This window comes from Euprymna scolopes, chromosome 3, assembly GCF_053919585.1.
Source record: "Euprymna scolopes isolate OS-2025 chromosome 3, ASM5391958v1, whole genome shotgun sequence".
In the NCBI taxonomy this organism is placed as follows: domain Eukaryota; kingdom Metazoa; phylum Mollusca; class Cephalopoda; order Sepiida; family Sepiolidae; genus Euprymna; species Euprymna scolopes.
Genome location: NC_136484.1, coordinates 167,832,886 through 167,851,611, shown reverse-complemented (window position 1 = coordinate 167,851,611; position 18,726 = coordinate 167,832,886). Strand labels below are relative to the sequence as shown.

Here is an 18,726-nt window from a genome sequence, read left to right as displayed (position 1 = left end):
TTCGATCTTGACTCTTTAGCAGCTATTTTACCAGCTAAAAACCAAATCGAAAGTGTGCTATAGGTTCAAATATCCTATATATCAAATTTCAATTCTGTAGACAAAATATTCACACACACACACACACACACTGACCAGTTCACTTATATATATATATATATATATATATATATATATATGATGAAAATAATGGAAATAGTATTCCGACAAAATAGAGAAATAAAAAGGAAAAAACCGTATTATGTGTTCATCAATGTTTCGTCTTTATTTCGAGACTTCCTCTGGATGAATGAGATTAAGAAACAAAAAACACCAGTACAAAATATTTGAAAATGTTTCATGTGCAAAGTGTGATGCTGTTCTATTTCAGAAAAAAACGGAAAAAGACGTTGGAAATTCAAAAAGGAGGTGGGTGTTTGAATGGTGTAAGAAGGTTAACCTGTGTCTACATTTAAATTATGTTCTTTTAATAAAAGTTTACTTATTAATGGCGCAATGTTATAGAAACCTGCACGTTGTTTAATTGTCCTTGAATTTGCGATAAGCGCAGATTCAAGAAGTCTCCGGCACGGTTTATTTGAAATAAATTTAACTACTTTTGCTTGTTTAAAGTCAAAGGTGTGATTATGTTGCAATGAATGAGAGAATAATGCACTTAGAGAATTGCTGTTTTTTTTTTATATCTCTTTTATGTTCACTGAGCCTTTTTTCTAATTTACGCTGGGTTTCACCAACACCATTCAAACACCCCCTGTAATAATTAATACATATAATCTCAATCAATAAATTACGTAAAAAAAAAACACTCATTTCATTTCTGTTACAAACCTATATTTGAATTTCAACAGATATATTTCTTTCCAGTAAGAATATTAACTGCGTTCATATCTTTTAAAATTACATTAACTACTATATGACGTCACTAAGATTTCCCTCTCTTTAACAGCGCAAGCCCCCCCCCTCCTTTTTGAATATCCAACGTCTTTTTCCGTTTTTCTGAAATAGAACAGCGTCACACTTTGCACGTGAAACATTTTCAAATATTTTGTACTGGTGTTTTTTGTTTCTTAATCTCATTCATCCAGAGGAAGTCTCGAAATAAAGATGAAACGTTGATGAATACATAATACGGTTTGTTCCTTTTTATCTCTCTCTCTCTCTCTCTCTCTCTCATATATATATATATATATATATATATATATATATAAAAACAAGTTTCTATCTTTACATCATCAACACTCTGCTCCCCATCTTGAAATCACTACTACATATTGGGTACAATATAATAATCAAGAGACTTGGCTCTATAATAATAATTACAAAAACTGCATAAATTAAAATATCATATTTAAGCGTATTTTATAGCATATACATAATCACTGTATCCACATAAAATGTTATAATTATATATTTTATGTATCGATTTTCAGTATTTGATTCAACAGTGCTCAATATGCGAGTAGAGTTAGATAGTAAGTTATGACAATATATTTATGGCAATTAATTAACACACATATTCTTTCTGCCAAAGAAACCAGCCTCAAAATCAAAAAGGTGTTGAGAACTGGTTTATTCTGTGGAAATCAACCATTTATTAAGTCACCTGACGAGGAGTTGTGGTTTTAACCAACCATTTGTTAAATTAATTAGTTATCACTCTTGAATACCTATAACCCGGTATATATATATAAGTAGAAAAAGTAAAGATAATGTAGAATTAAAATTTACAATATTTTACTCAAAACAAGGAACACAAAATAAAAGTGAAAGGTTCCTTATCTCATGGAGTTTCAAAGAAAGGCTTTTCTCTTCAGAGGAAAAAAAGTTAGTAAAAAGTAAATATAGATAACTATCTATTTTTGCTGGTTATCTCAATATTTGAAAACAGTCGAGAAAAAAAGCACTAACCAGACCTCCACTGGATGAATGTGAAGAGGGCTGTGACCATAAGGAAGTTTGTTACCACCCAAATTCCGGTGGAGACCAATGGTTGTTGCAAATGAAGAGTCAATGACAAGTAGCTGTTGCGATAGCACAAATTTATTTGTAAAAGTTATCAAAAGAAGTGGAGGATATTGGGAATTTTGGGAGACTTGTTGTCACCGAGACTCCAGGGAACACCACCGGTTGTGATAAGTGGATAATCTCGTATGATGACCTGCATGAGAACTCCTAGTGAGTTTTAATAATAATAATAATAATAGATGTAATAACTGCAATTTTTTGTAGATACAGTTATTATCCATAGCTCAATGTACATGGGTATTTCAGTTAATAACATAAGAATTTATGACAATTCAAATTCTCATGTTTTATTTCTCAACAAATGTTCTGATGCTACCAGAAAATACTGACTTCCTGACCAAAAATGCACCAAACATTGATATGATTGCTTTTTTTTTCTTTGCAAAACTCAATCATGTTCTGCAAAGCCGAAAAAAACAAAAACAATTTTTCTTTAAAAAAAAAAATAAATAACGTAACTAAATTCATCATAAATTAAACATCATGAATTTACTTCAACAAAACAACCAAAGCAAACCAAACAATGAATAAATACTTGAAAAGAACTTTTAGCATAAAAAACATTTACCAAAATTACTGGATTCGGCATTAAATAACTCCAAAACGGTTGATAAGTCGCAAAACAAAACTATCCAACCAAACCTTGACATATGCATATTTTGTTGGAATAATTCTCTCATGAAAACTGAAAAAACAAATTCCATGTTAAGAGAAAAAGATCTTTATCAAATTTATCTTTCAGCATGTTATTCAGATTAACCATGCAATAAAATATATAAAATATATTCCCTTTTCTTTTTTTTTTTTTTTTTAATTAAATATTTGAATTTGTTGCCAGCTTGTCATATCAATATGTCTTTAAATTTATTTTTGGAATACGATTTGAGTTTAATGCAGAATTTTAACACATTTTTTTTTTCAAGCTTGGCAGAAACCTAAACTTTTGAAAAAGACAAAAAAGCAAAATATTATTTTCTGTAAAGAATAGTTTTAAATTAAAAATAAAAATAAATTGAAGACTTGGACACACACACACACAGACACACACACACACATATATTATAAAAAGGAATATGCATGCTATCTAAATAGATTTAAAATGTATGTATGCTATCATGCATATGTAGATTTAAGTAAAGTTTTCATATGCATGCATCAACTAAACATATATGAATAAAGAATGTAGTTTAATGCTTTTCTGAAATGGAGTAAGGTTAAAATTATGTGTACATAAATTTATTTGTATTAGTTTTTATTCATACATGTACACGCTTTGCTACACTGGCATGACAATGTTCTGATCTATTATAGTTATTTATAACTAAGATTAATAACTATAGATAGAAACCTTGTCATGCCAGTGTAGCAAAAACTGTATTAATATAAATAGCTCTGTTTATCATTGAGCACTATTATATAAACCTAGTGAAAATTCTTGGGATTTTTTCCTACAAATACATTCTTAACCTGGATTATCATAAATCTATCAAGGCCGCTGGAAAAATGGTGGGATCTTTCTATCGATCCAGTAGATATCTCACTGCTGATGCTATTCTCTACCTATATAAGAGCCAGGTACGTCCAAGGATGGAATACTGTTGCCACATCTGGGCAGGAGCTGCTAGAAAGGACTTGTCCTGCCTTGATAGAGTTCAAAATAGACTTCGTAGCCTCGTAGGAGATGTCCTTTTCTCCTCCTTGCAACCTCTATCTCACAGAAGAGATGTTGCGAGTTTGTCTCTGATGTATCGTTATTTTCATGGAAAGTGTTCGACTGAGCTTCAATCTATGGTCCCCCCTCGCCAAACTTTCACAAGAAACACTCGTCTAGCTGTAAACACTATCAATAATTTCCCCCACTCTTTATCTGTGCCTAAACCTAAACGTAGATTCCATGAACAAAGCTTCTTTCTTAGAACTGCACGCCTGTGGAATTGTCTTCCGTTTTCCTGCTTTCCGGCTGACTACAATATGGTTGTGTTCAAGTCTAAAGTAAGTAAGTTCTTGATGAGCCGTTCCATATAAGTTATTAAATTTACCAAATTTTCATTACTAATGATTACTATATTGACCAATTTCTACTGTACACTCTTTAACCCTTATCCTTGAGTGGCCTCTGGGCCTTGATAATGTGGTGACGCCTTTGTAAAAAAAAAAAAAAAAAAAAATATATATATATATAACTAAGAAAGTCTGCGTGTATATGTGTGAGTCTTGCATTTGTTGCAATTTCTTGTGAATGTTTTAACCTGGTTTTAAATGATTAATAGCTGTTTCTATTATAATAATCCACTTTTATTATGTAAAGAGAATTTATCTGTGTGTTTGTATGTTCAGCTAAAACTAAAAAATATACAACAAACCCCTACAAAGTTGATTTTTTTTTTTTTTTTTTTTAATCAGCATAACCTTGGAAAAATAATATTTAAAATAAAAAAGATTCATGCTTTGTGGGTCAAATGGCCATTTGTATCAATCAATATTATTAAGAATTAAGCATGAATATCATGTATTAATAGAGCCCAGAAAATGAGTCAGTATTTTTTTTCTTTTCATATTGAAAGACGCTAATTTCAGATTTAATTTATTGTTTCTTATCTATTTATTTTCACTGCAAAGAAAGGGATTTTAGTAGTCCTCTGGAGGTATCCTTAATTTTATTTGGCGCTCTCAGTTGTACTTTGAAGGTCTCCTACATTTTATTTTATTACTTCTCTCATAAAAAAGAGAATTTTTCTTTTATGGGAAGGGGACTTAAAACTATTTAGCATCTATTTAGCTTTTTATGTACCCTATTAGCGTAATATGAAGGGCATTCTCTCTCTCTCTGTTTGTTTGTTAGTCACAATTTTTTTTAAACAAATATCTTAACTTCTTTTAGAAAGGGAAAATATAGCAATTATACTAAATAATAAATTCCCAACAAATAAAGTGGATGCCATGATTGGAAATTGAAACTGAAACCTTGACATCTTCAATCTGATATTCTATGAACTGAACTATTTCAATTTTATGTATATATATAAAAGCAAAAATGTATGTATGTGTGTTTGTGTGTCCACTAAAAACTTTCGACAGACACAACGAAAATTCACAAATTGCCTTTGGCGGGCATACGAAAAATTATACACATAAACACACATATTTTTGCTTTTATATAATAGATTAGCAGGGGTATCTGACGTTGCCCGGGTGTTTAGAGATGTGTGTCTTGGGAAGGGAGTAAATCAAAACAAAAGAATAAGCGAAGTTATAACCCTGTTTTAATATTATATATAAAAAAACAATGTTAAAACTTTTTTTAAAAAATGGAGAAAAAAAAAACGCATGTGATGCAAACGAACGATGTTAAAAAATTTTTAAATCAAAAAAACAAAAATGATGCGAACGTGATGGAAAAAAAAGCCAAAAAAAAAAAAACATGATGCAAAACAAACGGTGTTAAAACTTTTTACAAAAATCTGAAAAACAAAAACAGCAAACGCGAAAAATGGCATGAATAACCCTGTTACAATATTAAAACTTAAAAAATCGAGGAAAAAAATTTATCTGATACCTCGGTTCGAACCTGCAATCTGAAGATAACAACGCTGCCACTTTGACCATTGTGCCATGACCGGGTGAGCGAATCTGGGTCGCTTTTTATAATATTTAAACTAATTCAAGGACCGGCGTCTTTTGCGCATGGGTATTTGCTTAGATTGTCATGAAGGAACGAGTTTTTGCTACCCCTCCCTATAGAAAAATGTCCGATTGAATGTGAAGGAATTAATGTTTTTAGCTAATTTTTCGGTATTTGTCATCTGAAGGTCCGAGCTTCAAAATGATGGTGAAAATCCGTCGCCTCTGTCGAAAGTTTTTATGAGACATACACACACATGCACACATGTTGCCTTTTATATATATAGATATAGCTATTTTTAAATGAACGAGTCAATTATAATGACAGTTTAAGAAATAACTCTGTATGTGCATACACTCTCACACACATACACACACGTGTTTGTGTGCATGTGACACATGTGTTTGTGTGCATGTGAGTGTATGTTTATATTTTTCTTATGATTTTCATGACTAAATTTCTCAAGCTGTATGATAATTGATTCGTTGATTTTCAAAATGGCTACAAAAAATATAGAAGTACGTAATTACATAGATCATAGATTATCATTTTGGTTGTATTTTATGACTTTTCTCTTTTTACCACTTTTTCTTTTCAGCTTCATACTCCATTTTGGGTTCCTACAAAAGTAACCATTAATGGGAAAGAAATGGAATTCCCGCTTCCTTCCGGAAATCCTGATGCAAAATACAACTTTAAGAACAGTCCTGGTCTTTCTTATGAAGCAGAATGTGTGCGGAAATGCATTCAGAAAGGTCAGTCCTTATTTTTTCACTGTTTTTTTTTTTTTTTTTTTTTTTTACAATGTTTTTAGTGATCAACTATTTTCTGGCATTTTGTTTTTGATTGCTTCACACAAGTTTAGCTACTCGTTATTCTATAAAAAAAAAGCATATGTAATATGTAAAATGTATATTTATTTGTGTGTGTGTATATATATATATATATATATATATATATATATATATATATATACATACACACGCACACACACACAAATAAATATACATAAGATATATATATATATATTATCACAGCCAATTTATAAATGAGATCTTGTGTATGATTTCAAGTTTAGCTGTTATTTTATAATAAAAAGCAATGTGTAGTTATATATATATGTATATATATCTTATCACACCTAATTTATAAATTCATATATTGCGTATTTTAGATAGCTGTATAAAAAAAGATTTCTTCCTAGGCCAGTACAACTTTTATACCCCTTTTTTATATGCTGTGAATATATGTCCAGTTCATATATGCTCTGAATGTTAATGGAAGAAGAATGACCTGGGTAAACTGCCCTTGTAACCCTTTTTATGCCCAAGGATTATTTTGCCTCTGTGTTATCAATTTCGAAAGAAAAGAAAAGGAAAATGTTAGGATGATAGACCCACAATCAAAGGGAGCTAACTCCTTTTCTGTTTCTAGCAGTTACCTTCTCCCTTTTACCTCTGTTATGTGAGTTTTTGCGTTGAGACGCAAGTACAGCATGAAAGAGACCCTGACAACAAATGAGATGACTTTAAACCCAGAAAAATAAAGATAGAGATATATTACCTCAGTTCATCGTAGCTGTGACACACAAACTCAAGAGACTGATAGATATAATTTGTATCATTCTATGTGTTGTCTCCTTGTGAATGAAATGTCTACGTCAACTGTAGTATCCTCATTTCTTCCACTACTTTCTGTCATTCACATGCTGTACGCATACACACGCGTATTTGTCTTTGGGTATAATCTTGTACAAGTGTTTTTTTTTAACCAGAACTAAAACAGCTTGGTGGTTTTATTATATGACCAGTTGTTTGTGGCAGGACTGGTGATATCAACGTTGAAATTTCCTGTGTAGGCGAGTTATGTGGATTTGTTAGATCTCAGAATTTTAAAACGTCCTCTGTTCTGCTTCCATGAGTGCTGGTTTGTTTTCAGCTACAAATTCAAACCCTGACTTTATGGTACGATATCTGACTTGATCCTGGTGATGGTGAACAATAATCATTGTTACGTGGTTAAATACGTAACAAAATAAAGATTAAATGAAAACAATTAAAATTTATTTAACACAAACAAAAATATTTAGCACTAGCAAGACCCGGTGTTGCCTGGTGGAAGCATGCCTCCTCCTCATAAAAAATAAACTACGGTTGTTGTTGGTGGCCAATCTCCAACGTCCTAATGTTAAGAACGGGTTTCAGAATAGACACCCCTAATCTCCTCATGTTAAGTACGCCGTATGGAATAGATATGTCCATGGTAAGAACAGCATTCAGAATAGCTACCCCATTTTATGAGTGGGAGGACTGTCAAAGTATTTATACCAAGTTCAACCTTGATATATGTTGTCAACATACCCACCTGCAAAGGCTATAAACCAAAAAAAAAAGTGGAGGTGGGTAGCAGGGTTGTATGGAGAGAAGTACACATTTTTATCACACGTGCATAGAACAGTGAATTACACTGCATAATGCATGTCATTATATCTTGAAAACTACTTGTCTCCGCCTAAATTAAAATAACTTGTCTTATTCAGCATGATCTATACCTATACAAGTCGTCAGTTTAAAGGAAATGGTGTAGTTGGGGCTAAGGTAAAAAAGTAATAAAAAAAAGTTAATGTCTGAGCAGTGTGGAAAATGATTTCTGAAAAGAGAACCAAACAAAAAAACAACTATATAAAAAAACAATACGTAATAAATAAGTATATCCGTAAGCAATGTAATGAAGAGGAAATTTGTACTTTAGCGACAGAAACTATTTGACATACTGTTGTGGAGACGCCCACTAATTAACATAGGCGGGTGAGTGAGATATATAAAGGTATCAATCACCAATACCGGGGGAGTCTGGCAACCGATCGCCAAATAGGCAAGACGCCTATATTGCCTCCAGTAAGACATGCAATACGCCACCTGCCGGAATATCTCCAACTGAAATATATCTGAAGACATGTAAATATGTATATAACTTTTCTTCCTAATGTATTATTGTTATACTTTTACTTTCATGTTCTTGTTAATTATTTGTGCAGACACAACACATACAAAGAAAGTAAAAAAAAAAGCAAAACTGGCGTAAATGTAGGTAAATACAAACAGAACGAAAAGTAATGAAAATGATAATTTATCTGCAAGTAATTTTTTCACATTAATCTCATCGAGTACAAACTTCAGTTTCAGACTAAAAAAAATAAAATTGAAAAAAAAAAAATTATAACTTATCGTCGGGATCATTTTTTAATTATAAGGTTGAGCAAAATATTGTCGCAACATTTTTCTCAGTGGTGGTTACAAAGTACTTGTCCAATTGAGTAGAATGTTATAATTGAAAACTGATCCCCAACGATAAGTCCTAAGAAATTTTTTGATCTGAAAAGTAAGTTTGTAATCGATGAGATTAGCATGAATAAAGTGTAAATTGTGGAATTTAGAGGAGGGGGAGTAAATTTTCTAAACGTCCGCCAGAGATTCGTTCATATTATCATCTCATAAGTTTTGATGCTCGATCGAAATCGATTTTTTATTAAATCAAGTCATTAAAGGAAGAAAGCTTGAACAATTTTTGTTTGATTTTTTTTAATGTAGAAGACGGATGTTTTACAAATGTTACCATAATGTTATAAAGAAAAAAAAATTAAATAGTTGTCGCAGATTTGCCGCATTTTGTGTAAATGTTTTTTATGTAATGTATTTGTGGTTCGTTGTTTTTCTGTTAATACTTGGTTACAGAAAACAGTTTCTCATCATTTGCTAGGAGATCAGTTGATTTTAGTATCGCATAATTTAGGACGGCGAAACCGGACATGATACAAAGAAAACTGTGACGTAATTTTTTAATGTAACAATATGTAAATAATGTTAATCTAAATAATGCGAATTGGCATAATTTACTGCACCACAGTATGTGCAGTATATGTAAACATTACCTGCGCGAACTGGCCTAACTTATTTATATGAAACTTGCAGCTATTTTGTTTGTGTAACTCTAAGCTAAACGTTATGGTCAATTTTTGTAAAGTAGAAGAAAAGCGATGAAAGGAAAGTATAAATGATTTAAAACAGTGCGTGGTGATTATGCGGCCATATTGATTAAGGGCTGACATGTTCATTTTTTGTATGATTGTGTATAATCTGGAATTATAGAATGTCATGGTTGCAACCAATGAGAATAGGCAAAATATTACTGGGGAGAAATCATTATTTTCGAATAGTGATGTCATGGTAGGTGTATGAGCATGAGTGGGAGGACTTTTCAGGTAGCGGGGAAAATACAAACTGCTTCGTCTATAGATCTTGGCAATCGTGATGATATCATTTGTAGAAAATAAGATAGGATTTTATTATAACGAATAAATCTGTATGTAAGTTCAAGGGATGCTATGTAGGGAGTTGAGCAGCAAGATGTCTATTCACATTACACTTGAACTTCTGCATGTCAGTACAGTTGGGGACACAGGAACCCGGAAGGGAATTCCAAAATCTAGCAGCTCTTGGGAAGAAGCTATTAGAATAGAAGGCATTCTTACATCTAGGGATCTCTGTAGGGGTGGGACTTTGCTGCTTTTTGGATTTGTCAAGGATATTTTGTCGATGTCGAGGGGGTACAAGGGCTTGTAGTTCGTATGATAATAATAATTATCATTATTTGATATAATGAATATCAGTACATCTGCATTCCTACTCAAAAGAATATAATTAGCTGATTAAGCCATAAATACTAACTGGTAGTGTAGCTTGGGAAAAACATTGAAAGATCTGCCAAAAGCCTCACACTTAAGCATATAATCAGCTTCGACCCCGAATACTCATTCAGTAAAGCAACTAAGTAGATTATTACTCAAATATGTAACCAAGGCCACTCAGCTACTTCAAACAAATATTTCCCTTTCGCAGGACATATCATTAGGTAATGTTGTTTCCATCTATATTTCTAAAATTATTGGATGTATCTAGCCTCTGATATGTTCGATATTAATACATGAGAATTTGCTAAGAATTCAAAAACTAGAATTTCCATTTGCAAATTTCTTTAAAATGTTGAAAGGTCACAAAATAATTTTTTTATAAACTATTAACAAAAGATTAAAATAGCTTATGTGTTTACGACTAAACAAAAATGCCTTCTGGTGGCTTTAATCTTGTAATTAAGTTATTTTTTTAAATAGATTTTTTGTATTATTTGTTTTCGTTGAACTACTGTTCTCATCTTGAGTGTTATTTTTCATGTTTTGGTTGATGTAACCTCTGACCTTCTTCAAATGTATCGTATCGAAGTTGGGAATCTTTCTGTTGAACTCAAGAATTTGCACAGAATTTTAAATGGAACCTTTTATTTAATCCACGTGGGTAGCATACTCTCATTCTGTCAGCCATAACTGGGTTTAAGTCCTCAGTAATTCACAATGTTATTTTTAGTGTAGCCTGTCAATCCTCATGTCAAAATTAATGAAACGTTTTTGTTTTTTTTAATTAAATGTTTCAGCTATTGCATTTTTTATTTCATGAAATATTCAATTAATAATTAAAAAATTTTTTAAATTCAATTCTTGTAATTAAGAGAAAAAAAACATGTAAAATTGTCGCATAGCTTTTTCAATACAAAGATTATACTAAAATCTATTAAATCTGATTTTATCAATGTTCGTTCCTCTAAGGCTTTTCCCTTATAAATCTTAATTGCACAAAATATATGCATCTGAGTCTAACCTTTACTCCTAGCCTGAAATGGAAAAGTTTCATCAAATCTGTTGCCAAGATAAGAAGTACCCTCGGCTAGTGCCAAAAGTAATTTCTTTGATTCCAGTCTCAAGTCAGCAGATTTCATACCATAAATTTTTAACCAATCAGAATAGAGATAATTCTGGGTTAATCTTTTTCTTATTGAAGTGGATTTGTTCATTATACTACAATAACCAGTCATTCTGTTTCCCATAGGTTTTGAGTTTGATCCTCACTGTGATTTTGACATTTCTTCAATTTTTAAACTACATGCCAGGTGAGTACTTTCATGGGAGGCAAAAAGCAAGATGAGGTCACTTAGCCTGTTCAATCCAGGTTCATGTTCATCATGGCCACCATAATGGTTTTAACTTCAAAGAAGGTTATTTTGGAGCAAGAAAAATGGGTTTAATCTAGAATAATACTGAAATAAATTATTCATATCTTGATTCACAGTCTACTGATCAAATTACTTTGCTTAATTTACATTCAACTGATAAAATAAGGGAAAACAGAATTTAATTTCTTAAAATAACCTGTGAAATATTTTGTAAGCATTTTTATTTTATTTATGCAACACAACTTTTCAAAGGATTTATATCCAAAGATTTAATCTTTTTTTTTTATCAGTTATTTATACAGTTTTTATCTGTTAGTTATACAGCTCTGCAAGCCATTATTTGTTCTGTGCAAAGTTTTGCACTGCACCTAGTTAAAATGGAGAAAGTAAGTAAAAAAAATGGAAGAAAAGAAATGCAATCAAAGTGAAAGCTTTGTCGTTGCAGAGCTGCCGACATTGTTGCTGGTTTTTATCTCTGCCAATTTGTCTTCTCTTTCCATTTCTTTGTGCCAGAAACAGTCGAGATAATTGCAGCATCCTTTCCGCTAGACATAGATTATTGGTCAGAGTTTTTGTTTGCTTCATGCTTTAGGCGTAATTTTATTCTGTTGAAGCACACATGAACTCTATACTAGTATGCAAAGAAGAAATTTTATATATATATATATATATATATATATATATATATATATATATATATATATATATATATATACACTATTATATAAAAGGAAATTTGTGTATGTGAGTTCGTTCCCTATGGGCAGATTTTTCTAAAATTTCACACAAATGTAGTTTATGTATTTGGCAGTCTTTTTTAGGTAGGTTTTGTAATGAAATATTTTTAATGAGTATCGATAATTGAAATAATCCAATGAAAGAAGAAACGGACAATTTTGACCAAACTTAATGTCTTATACAGCCTTACATCACATGTGCATTTGAGAAGTTTTATTACCACACAAGCAGAAAGGCTCAGCATATAAAATCAACAGTAGACTCTTTGATATAACAGGGGCGCGCTCGAAATGAATATTTCTGTTTAGAGCATTATTTAACCATGTTACTTGATATTTGCATTTTAAACTTAATTTCATGCTATTATATAAAAATAATTTTATAAAATTAACAGTAGGTTCTCTACAGTGCAATGTAGATTACAATGTATTATGGATTAAGTAACTGGGGAGGATTGAAAAATGGGCGATTTTACCAATTTCGATGACAATAAAATCTGGAAGGGTGAAACATTAGTTTATCCTCATTTATTCCTGGTCAATGTAGGATCAACCTGCTAGTGTATGTATGTATGTATGTATGTATGTATGTATGTATGTATGTATGTATGAATGTATGTATGTATGTATGTATGTATGTATGTTTATCTCATAATTTAGTAATTTAAATTTATGATATGAAATGGTTAAATTTCAAATCTAGAATTTTTATTATATGCAAGACAAAGAATACATTTCAAAAAGTATATCTCCTTAACCTATAGATTTTCGATATTTATCAATCTCCTCAGAGGAAAAAATATTATAAGAAAAAATTGAGTAGCAAGAAAGACAGTAATAATACATATAAAGGGTGATTTTTAGGGGCGGCAAACTTTAAATTGAAATAAATCACTGGTTTATTCTAAAGATGAATTTTAGACATGTATAATTTAAATATAATTTTAGACATGTATAATTTAAATATAAATTTAGACATGTATAATTTAAATATAATTTTAGACATGTATAATTTAGATATAATTTTAGACATGTATAATTTAAATATAATTTTAGACATGTATAATTTAAATATAATTTTAGACATGTATAATTAAATATAATTTTAGACATGTATAATTTAGATATAATTTTAGACATGTATAATTTAGATATAATTTTAGACATTTATAATTAAATATAATTTTAGACATGTATAATTTAAATATAATTTTAGACATTTATAATTTAAATATAATTTTAGACATGTATAATTTAAATATAATTTTAGACATGTATAATTTAGATATAATTTTAGACATGTATAATTTAAATATAATTTTAGACATGTATAATTTAGATATAATTTTAGACATTTATAATTAAATATAATTTTAGACATGTATAATTTAGATATAATTTTAGACATTTATAATTTAAATATAATTTTAGACATGTATAATTTAAATATAATTTTAGACATGTATAATTTAAATATAATTTTAGACATGTATAATTTAAATATAATTTTAGACATGTATAATTTAAATATAATTTTAGACATGTATAATTTAAATATAATTTTAGACATGTATAATTTAAATATAATTTTAGACATGTATAATTTAGATATAATTTTAGACATGTATAATTTAAATATAATTTTAGACATGTATAATTTAAATATAATTTTAGACATTTATAATTAAATATAATTTTAGACATGTATAATTAAATATAATTTTAGACATGTATAATTTAAATATAATTTTAGACATTTATAATTTAAATATAATTTTAGGCATGTATAATTTAAATATAATTTTAGACATGTATAATTTAAATATAATTTTAGGCATGTATAATTTAAATATAATTTTAGACATGTATAATTTAAATATAATTTTAGACATGTATAATTTAAATATAATTTTAGACATGTATAATTTAAATATAATTTTAGACATGTATAATTTAAATATAATTTTAGACATGTATAATTTAAATATAATTTTAGACATGTATAATTTAAATATAATTTTAGACATGTATAATTTAAATATAATTTTAGACATGTATAATTTAAATATAATTTTAGACATGTATAATTTAAATATAATTTTAGACATTTATAATTAAATATAATTTTAGACATGTATAATTAAATATAATTTTAGACATGTATAATTTAAATATAATTTTAGACATGTATAATTTAAATATAATTTTAGACATTTGTAATTTAAATATAATTTTAGGCATGTATAATTTAAATATAATTTTAGACATGTATAATTTAAATATAATTTTAGGCATATGGCCCTTGTGTCTTACGTGTGTATGTGGCATATTCTAGAGGTCTAATTTTTACAAACTCCGCACATTAAATTAGGCTGCATTTCGGCAATAATACATCGAATATTATCTTCAATGTGGTATATTGTTTCTGGTTTATCGGTGTAGACATGGGACTTTACATGTCCCCAAAGAAAATAATCTAATGGGGTTAAATCGCATGAACGAGGTGGCAAGTTGATGGATCAGTTTCATAAAATTATTCGTTCATTAAATTTAAATAAAATAAATTTGCACAATTTGCAAACGCTGTTTGGGTGTCAGTTTCTTCATGATGAATTGCTGAACCAAACATCAAGCTGAACTCAAAATAACCAATTGTTGCCAAATCTGCAATTAAAGAAAATAGTTGTCAATTTAAAGTTTGCCGCCTTTTAAATCGTTAAGAAATGAATATTAAAATGTTTAATTTAAGAAATCCTTAACTAATATGTGATGTTTTTTTTTCTTTAAAAGAAACACTTATTTACCTTTAAAGATATGAAGTAAGCTTCCAACTCAGTTGAGTGTTTTCAAATGGTTTAATTTTCTTTTTAATTTTTTCTGTTGGACGTATGAAACTCTAATTGAGTAGTGGTCCATTGGGATGTTAAAATGGACAGTTTATAAGTCTTTTCAAGTGTAAGCGCGCAACTCACATGACAATGTTATAAGAAATAAAATGACACCTTTTTATTTTTAACATACTAGTCTGCAATTCATGTGTGCTTCGGCAGAATGAATTATTAACTAAATCATGAAACAAACAAAAAAAGACAGGCTTAGATCTAATAACTTTAGAGGAAGATTAAATTTGGACAGTATAGAGGATTGGGTGTCCGGCGTTGCTCGGGTGTTTGGAAGTGTGTGTTGAGCAAAAAAAAACAAACCCATACTGCAAAGGAGAAAAAGAATGTGAAAAAAAAAGTGACATCTTTGCCGTTGCGTCCATCACCAAACCGGAAGTGCCGAAGGTTTAAATTAAGGCTAGTTAATCGAAAAGAGTGGATGACTTTCGAAAAGATCAGCAAAAAAAGCGACCCCATTCTTGTAGAAAAGTGGCCAGTTGAAGGTAAAGAAATTAATGTTTTTAGCCAATCTTTCGATATTTGTCGCCCAAAGGGTCGAGCTTCAAAACGATACTAATCTCGTGAAAATTCATTGCCTCTGTCGAAAGTTTTAGGCAGATATACATACATACATACATACATACATACATACATACAGATGAGATTTATATAATAGAAGATGATGGTGATGATGAGTATAGGGGAAATGTGTAAAATAGGATACTTTGTTAGTGTGGCCACATTGAAAGAATAGGTTAGATGTAGAGCAGTTGCAGTAGCAGGATCATTTGGTAAGGGAGGAAATTATATGGATTAACTTGAGAGAAAGTGGGATAAAAAAGACCTGACCAAAAATAGGTTAGTTTGTAAGTTTTTAAAGACTTTCCTGTGCATGCCAGGATTTAAAACATTAAATTGAATACGATGGCAGTTGTTAAAGAATTGTAGTTCTGCTCAAGTGATATATTTTGTAGTGTTCACTTTTTATTGTTTTCGCTCTTTTGTCTGTTCATAGGATTATTTATTTTTTTGATATTTAAGTTCTCTAGAGCTGTACGTTCTTGTTTTGTTGTCCTTCATGTTAAAGTTATCTGTGTGATTATTTGCTTTCATAACCTGGATCAATACACGTTATGTTGACTAGGTGAGGTTCATCTCTTATTGTCTCTGTTGGCAGGAAGTGTTAAGTAAGTAATATAGTTTTGTAATTGTTGTTCTCAAAATATTCTTTCAATTTAATCGATACTAGCTGGTTTTTGCACAATTTCTTTCCTATTCACTACTGAAAATCATTGAAATGAAACTAATTGATAAAAAAATAAGATAAAACTAATCGATAAGAAAAAGACAAACAAAGTAATTAAGGAAAAGAAAATCAAACTAATCGATAAGGAAAAGACAGGCCAAAAGTGTTTGTAAAATTATAATATTAATAAACCACTACAAAAATAAAATTTCATTACTTACTGTGCGAAAATCTATTTAACAAACGTTAAATTCAAATATCAATTCAAATTTTCAAAGAAAATAGTTTTTTGTAATAATTAGGAAAAATAAAGTGTGCCAATAGAGTTTGGAAAAACTGTTTATTAACGAAAATTAAATATGATTACATTATTAAGTTGTACACACTGTGCCATTATGGTAATTATACCATAGCTTGTTAAATTCTAAAAAACAAAATCAAAACTCCCACCCCTTCATTTTATTTATATTTATTCATATACATTGTTGCAGCAAAATCCGAAATTTTTCCCCATGCTATATCCTCTTGTTCCAGAGTTTGATACGCCATAAAACAAAACCTGTGCCATTTTTGCTTAAATCCTTTATTATAATCTGTAGATTTTAGTTTTACTAGTAGTTTAAAGACAATTTTTATAATTTCACCAGAACTACCAGCAATGAAAAATTGAGTTAAAAAAAAAAATTAAAAGAACCGTTTTTGGAATTAGAAATTAAGTTCAATTGTTTCTGATTCTGATACCAATTTTAATCTCTGAAAAAGTTCTGATTTTTTTTTTAAATCATGATTCCAATTACGATTAATCGTCCCAACACCGACAAGCACATAATATTAACAATTATTTTTATACCAGGAAACACTAGTGTTTTACCTCCAAGATACTAACAATTAATACAAGAACTGACGAAAATTAAGTGCCTATAAATGTCAAGTCTGTGAGCATACAAAGTAAACAGTCAGAGAGTATTCAATGATCAAAAGTTGGAATGTTGCATTTGAGCTAAAGCTGATTGTTTTTTCTTAATTCCCCAAAAAGGGCTCAACTTTCATTTCTTAAAGGGGTTTTATATTTATAATATTTTTTAAATATTAACAATTATTTTTATATCTACATACAATAGTGTTTAATGCTTGTGCAATCATCAGTGTAGGAAATAATTAATGCTAGTTGGTAGATTTAAACCATGCATATGTATATGTAGTTGATCTGGATTCAGTTATAGATTGGGGTAAGAAATGGCTGGTTTCGCTTAATCCTAATTCAGCTATTGTTTTTCGATCGTAGGCATGTCCCTTTTCTTTCTGAGATTCTTATGGATGGTTCTGCTGTGAATGAAAAATCGATTCTAAAACGTTTTGGTCTTTTGTTTTCTTATCAAATCTTTCTTGGAGTTCATATATTAGATCCATTGCTCTTTCTGATTCTCGCACCCAAAGTTATTCCCTATCTTTACAAATCTACTTTCAGACCATGTATGGAGTACTGTTGTCATATTTGGGCTGGTGAATCTGTGTCCCATTTGAGAGAGTTCTTGATAAATTGCAAAAAAAGAATGTATATATATATATATATATATATATATATATATATATATAAAATGAAATATGTATAACGCATATCTTATCTTTCTTTCAATAATATTATTGGAATTCTTTCCTCATTTCTTTGTACCTATTTGTGAATTATTCCACGGATTTCTGCCTTTTGGATTATTTTGGATCATCTTCCAATTACGTGATTCCCTTGGATTTTACTTGTGTGAATAGAAATTTAACTAACTTTTTTGGATTTGCATTTTTGGATTTTATCGTCATTGGATACTTTACCTTTCACCAGACTATCCATTCACGTGAAATCACTTTTTTCTTTACCTTATTCCCTCCGTTTCAATTTTTTTTTTATCAAGTAAGATCTTTGACTTACTTGTAGTTTCATCAAATACTTTTGCAAGCAAAATCCGATCCCGCATTTTGCTAAATCCTACCTTCTGATGAGAAGGAAAGTATTTCTTCGAAACTCTGCGGATTAAGGACTATCCACTTATTTAATGTTTCCTTTTCAGATTAAATATTAAATGTCAACTCTTTTTCAAAGTGTTTTTTAACATGTTTCTTAACTATTTGTTCTTATATATATATATATATATATAT

At 29.6% G+C, this 18,726-nt stretch overlaps 1 protein-coding gene across 1 annotated transcript in view; it reads left to right on the top strand.

Annotated features, from left to right (window-relative positions):
* LOC145260284 (trans-1,2-dihydrobenzene-1,2-diol dehydrogenase-like) overlaps positions 1-18,726 on the top strand; it is a 139,124-nt gene that overhangs the window by 79,198 nt on the left and 41,200 nt on the right. The window contains exon 7 of the mRNA XM_080118127.1: positions 6,246-6,402. Within this exon, the coding sequence (XP_079974253.1) occupies positions 6,246-6,402 (157 nt within the window). The remainder of the gene's footprint in view (positions 1-6,245; positions 6,403-18,726) is intronic.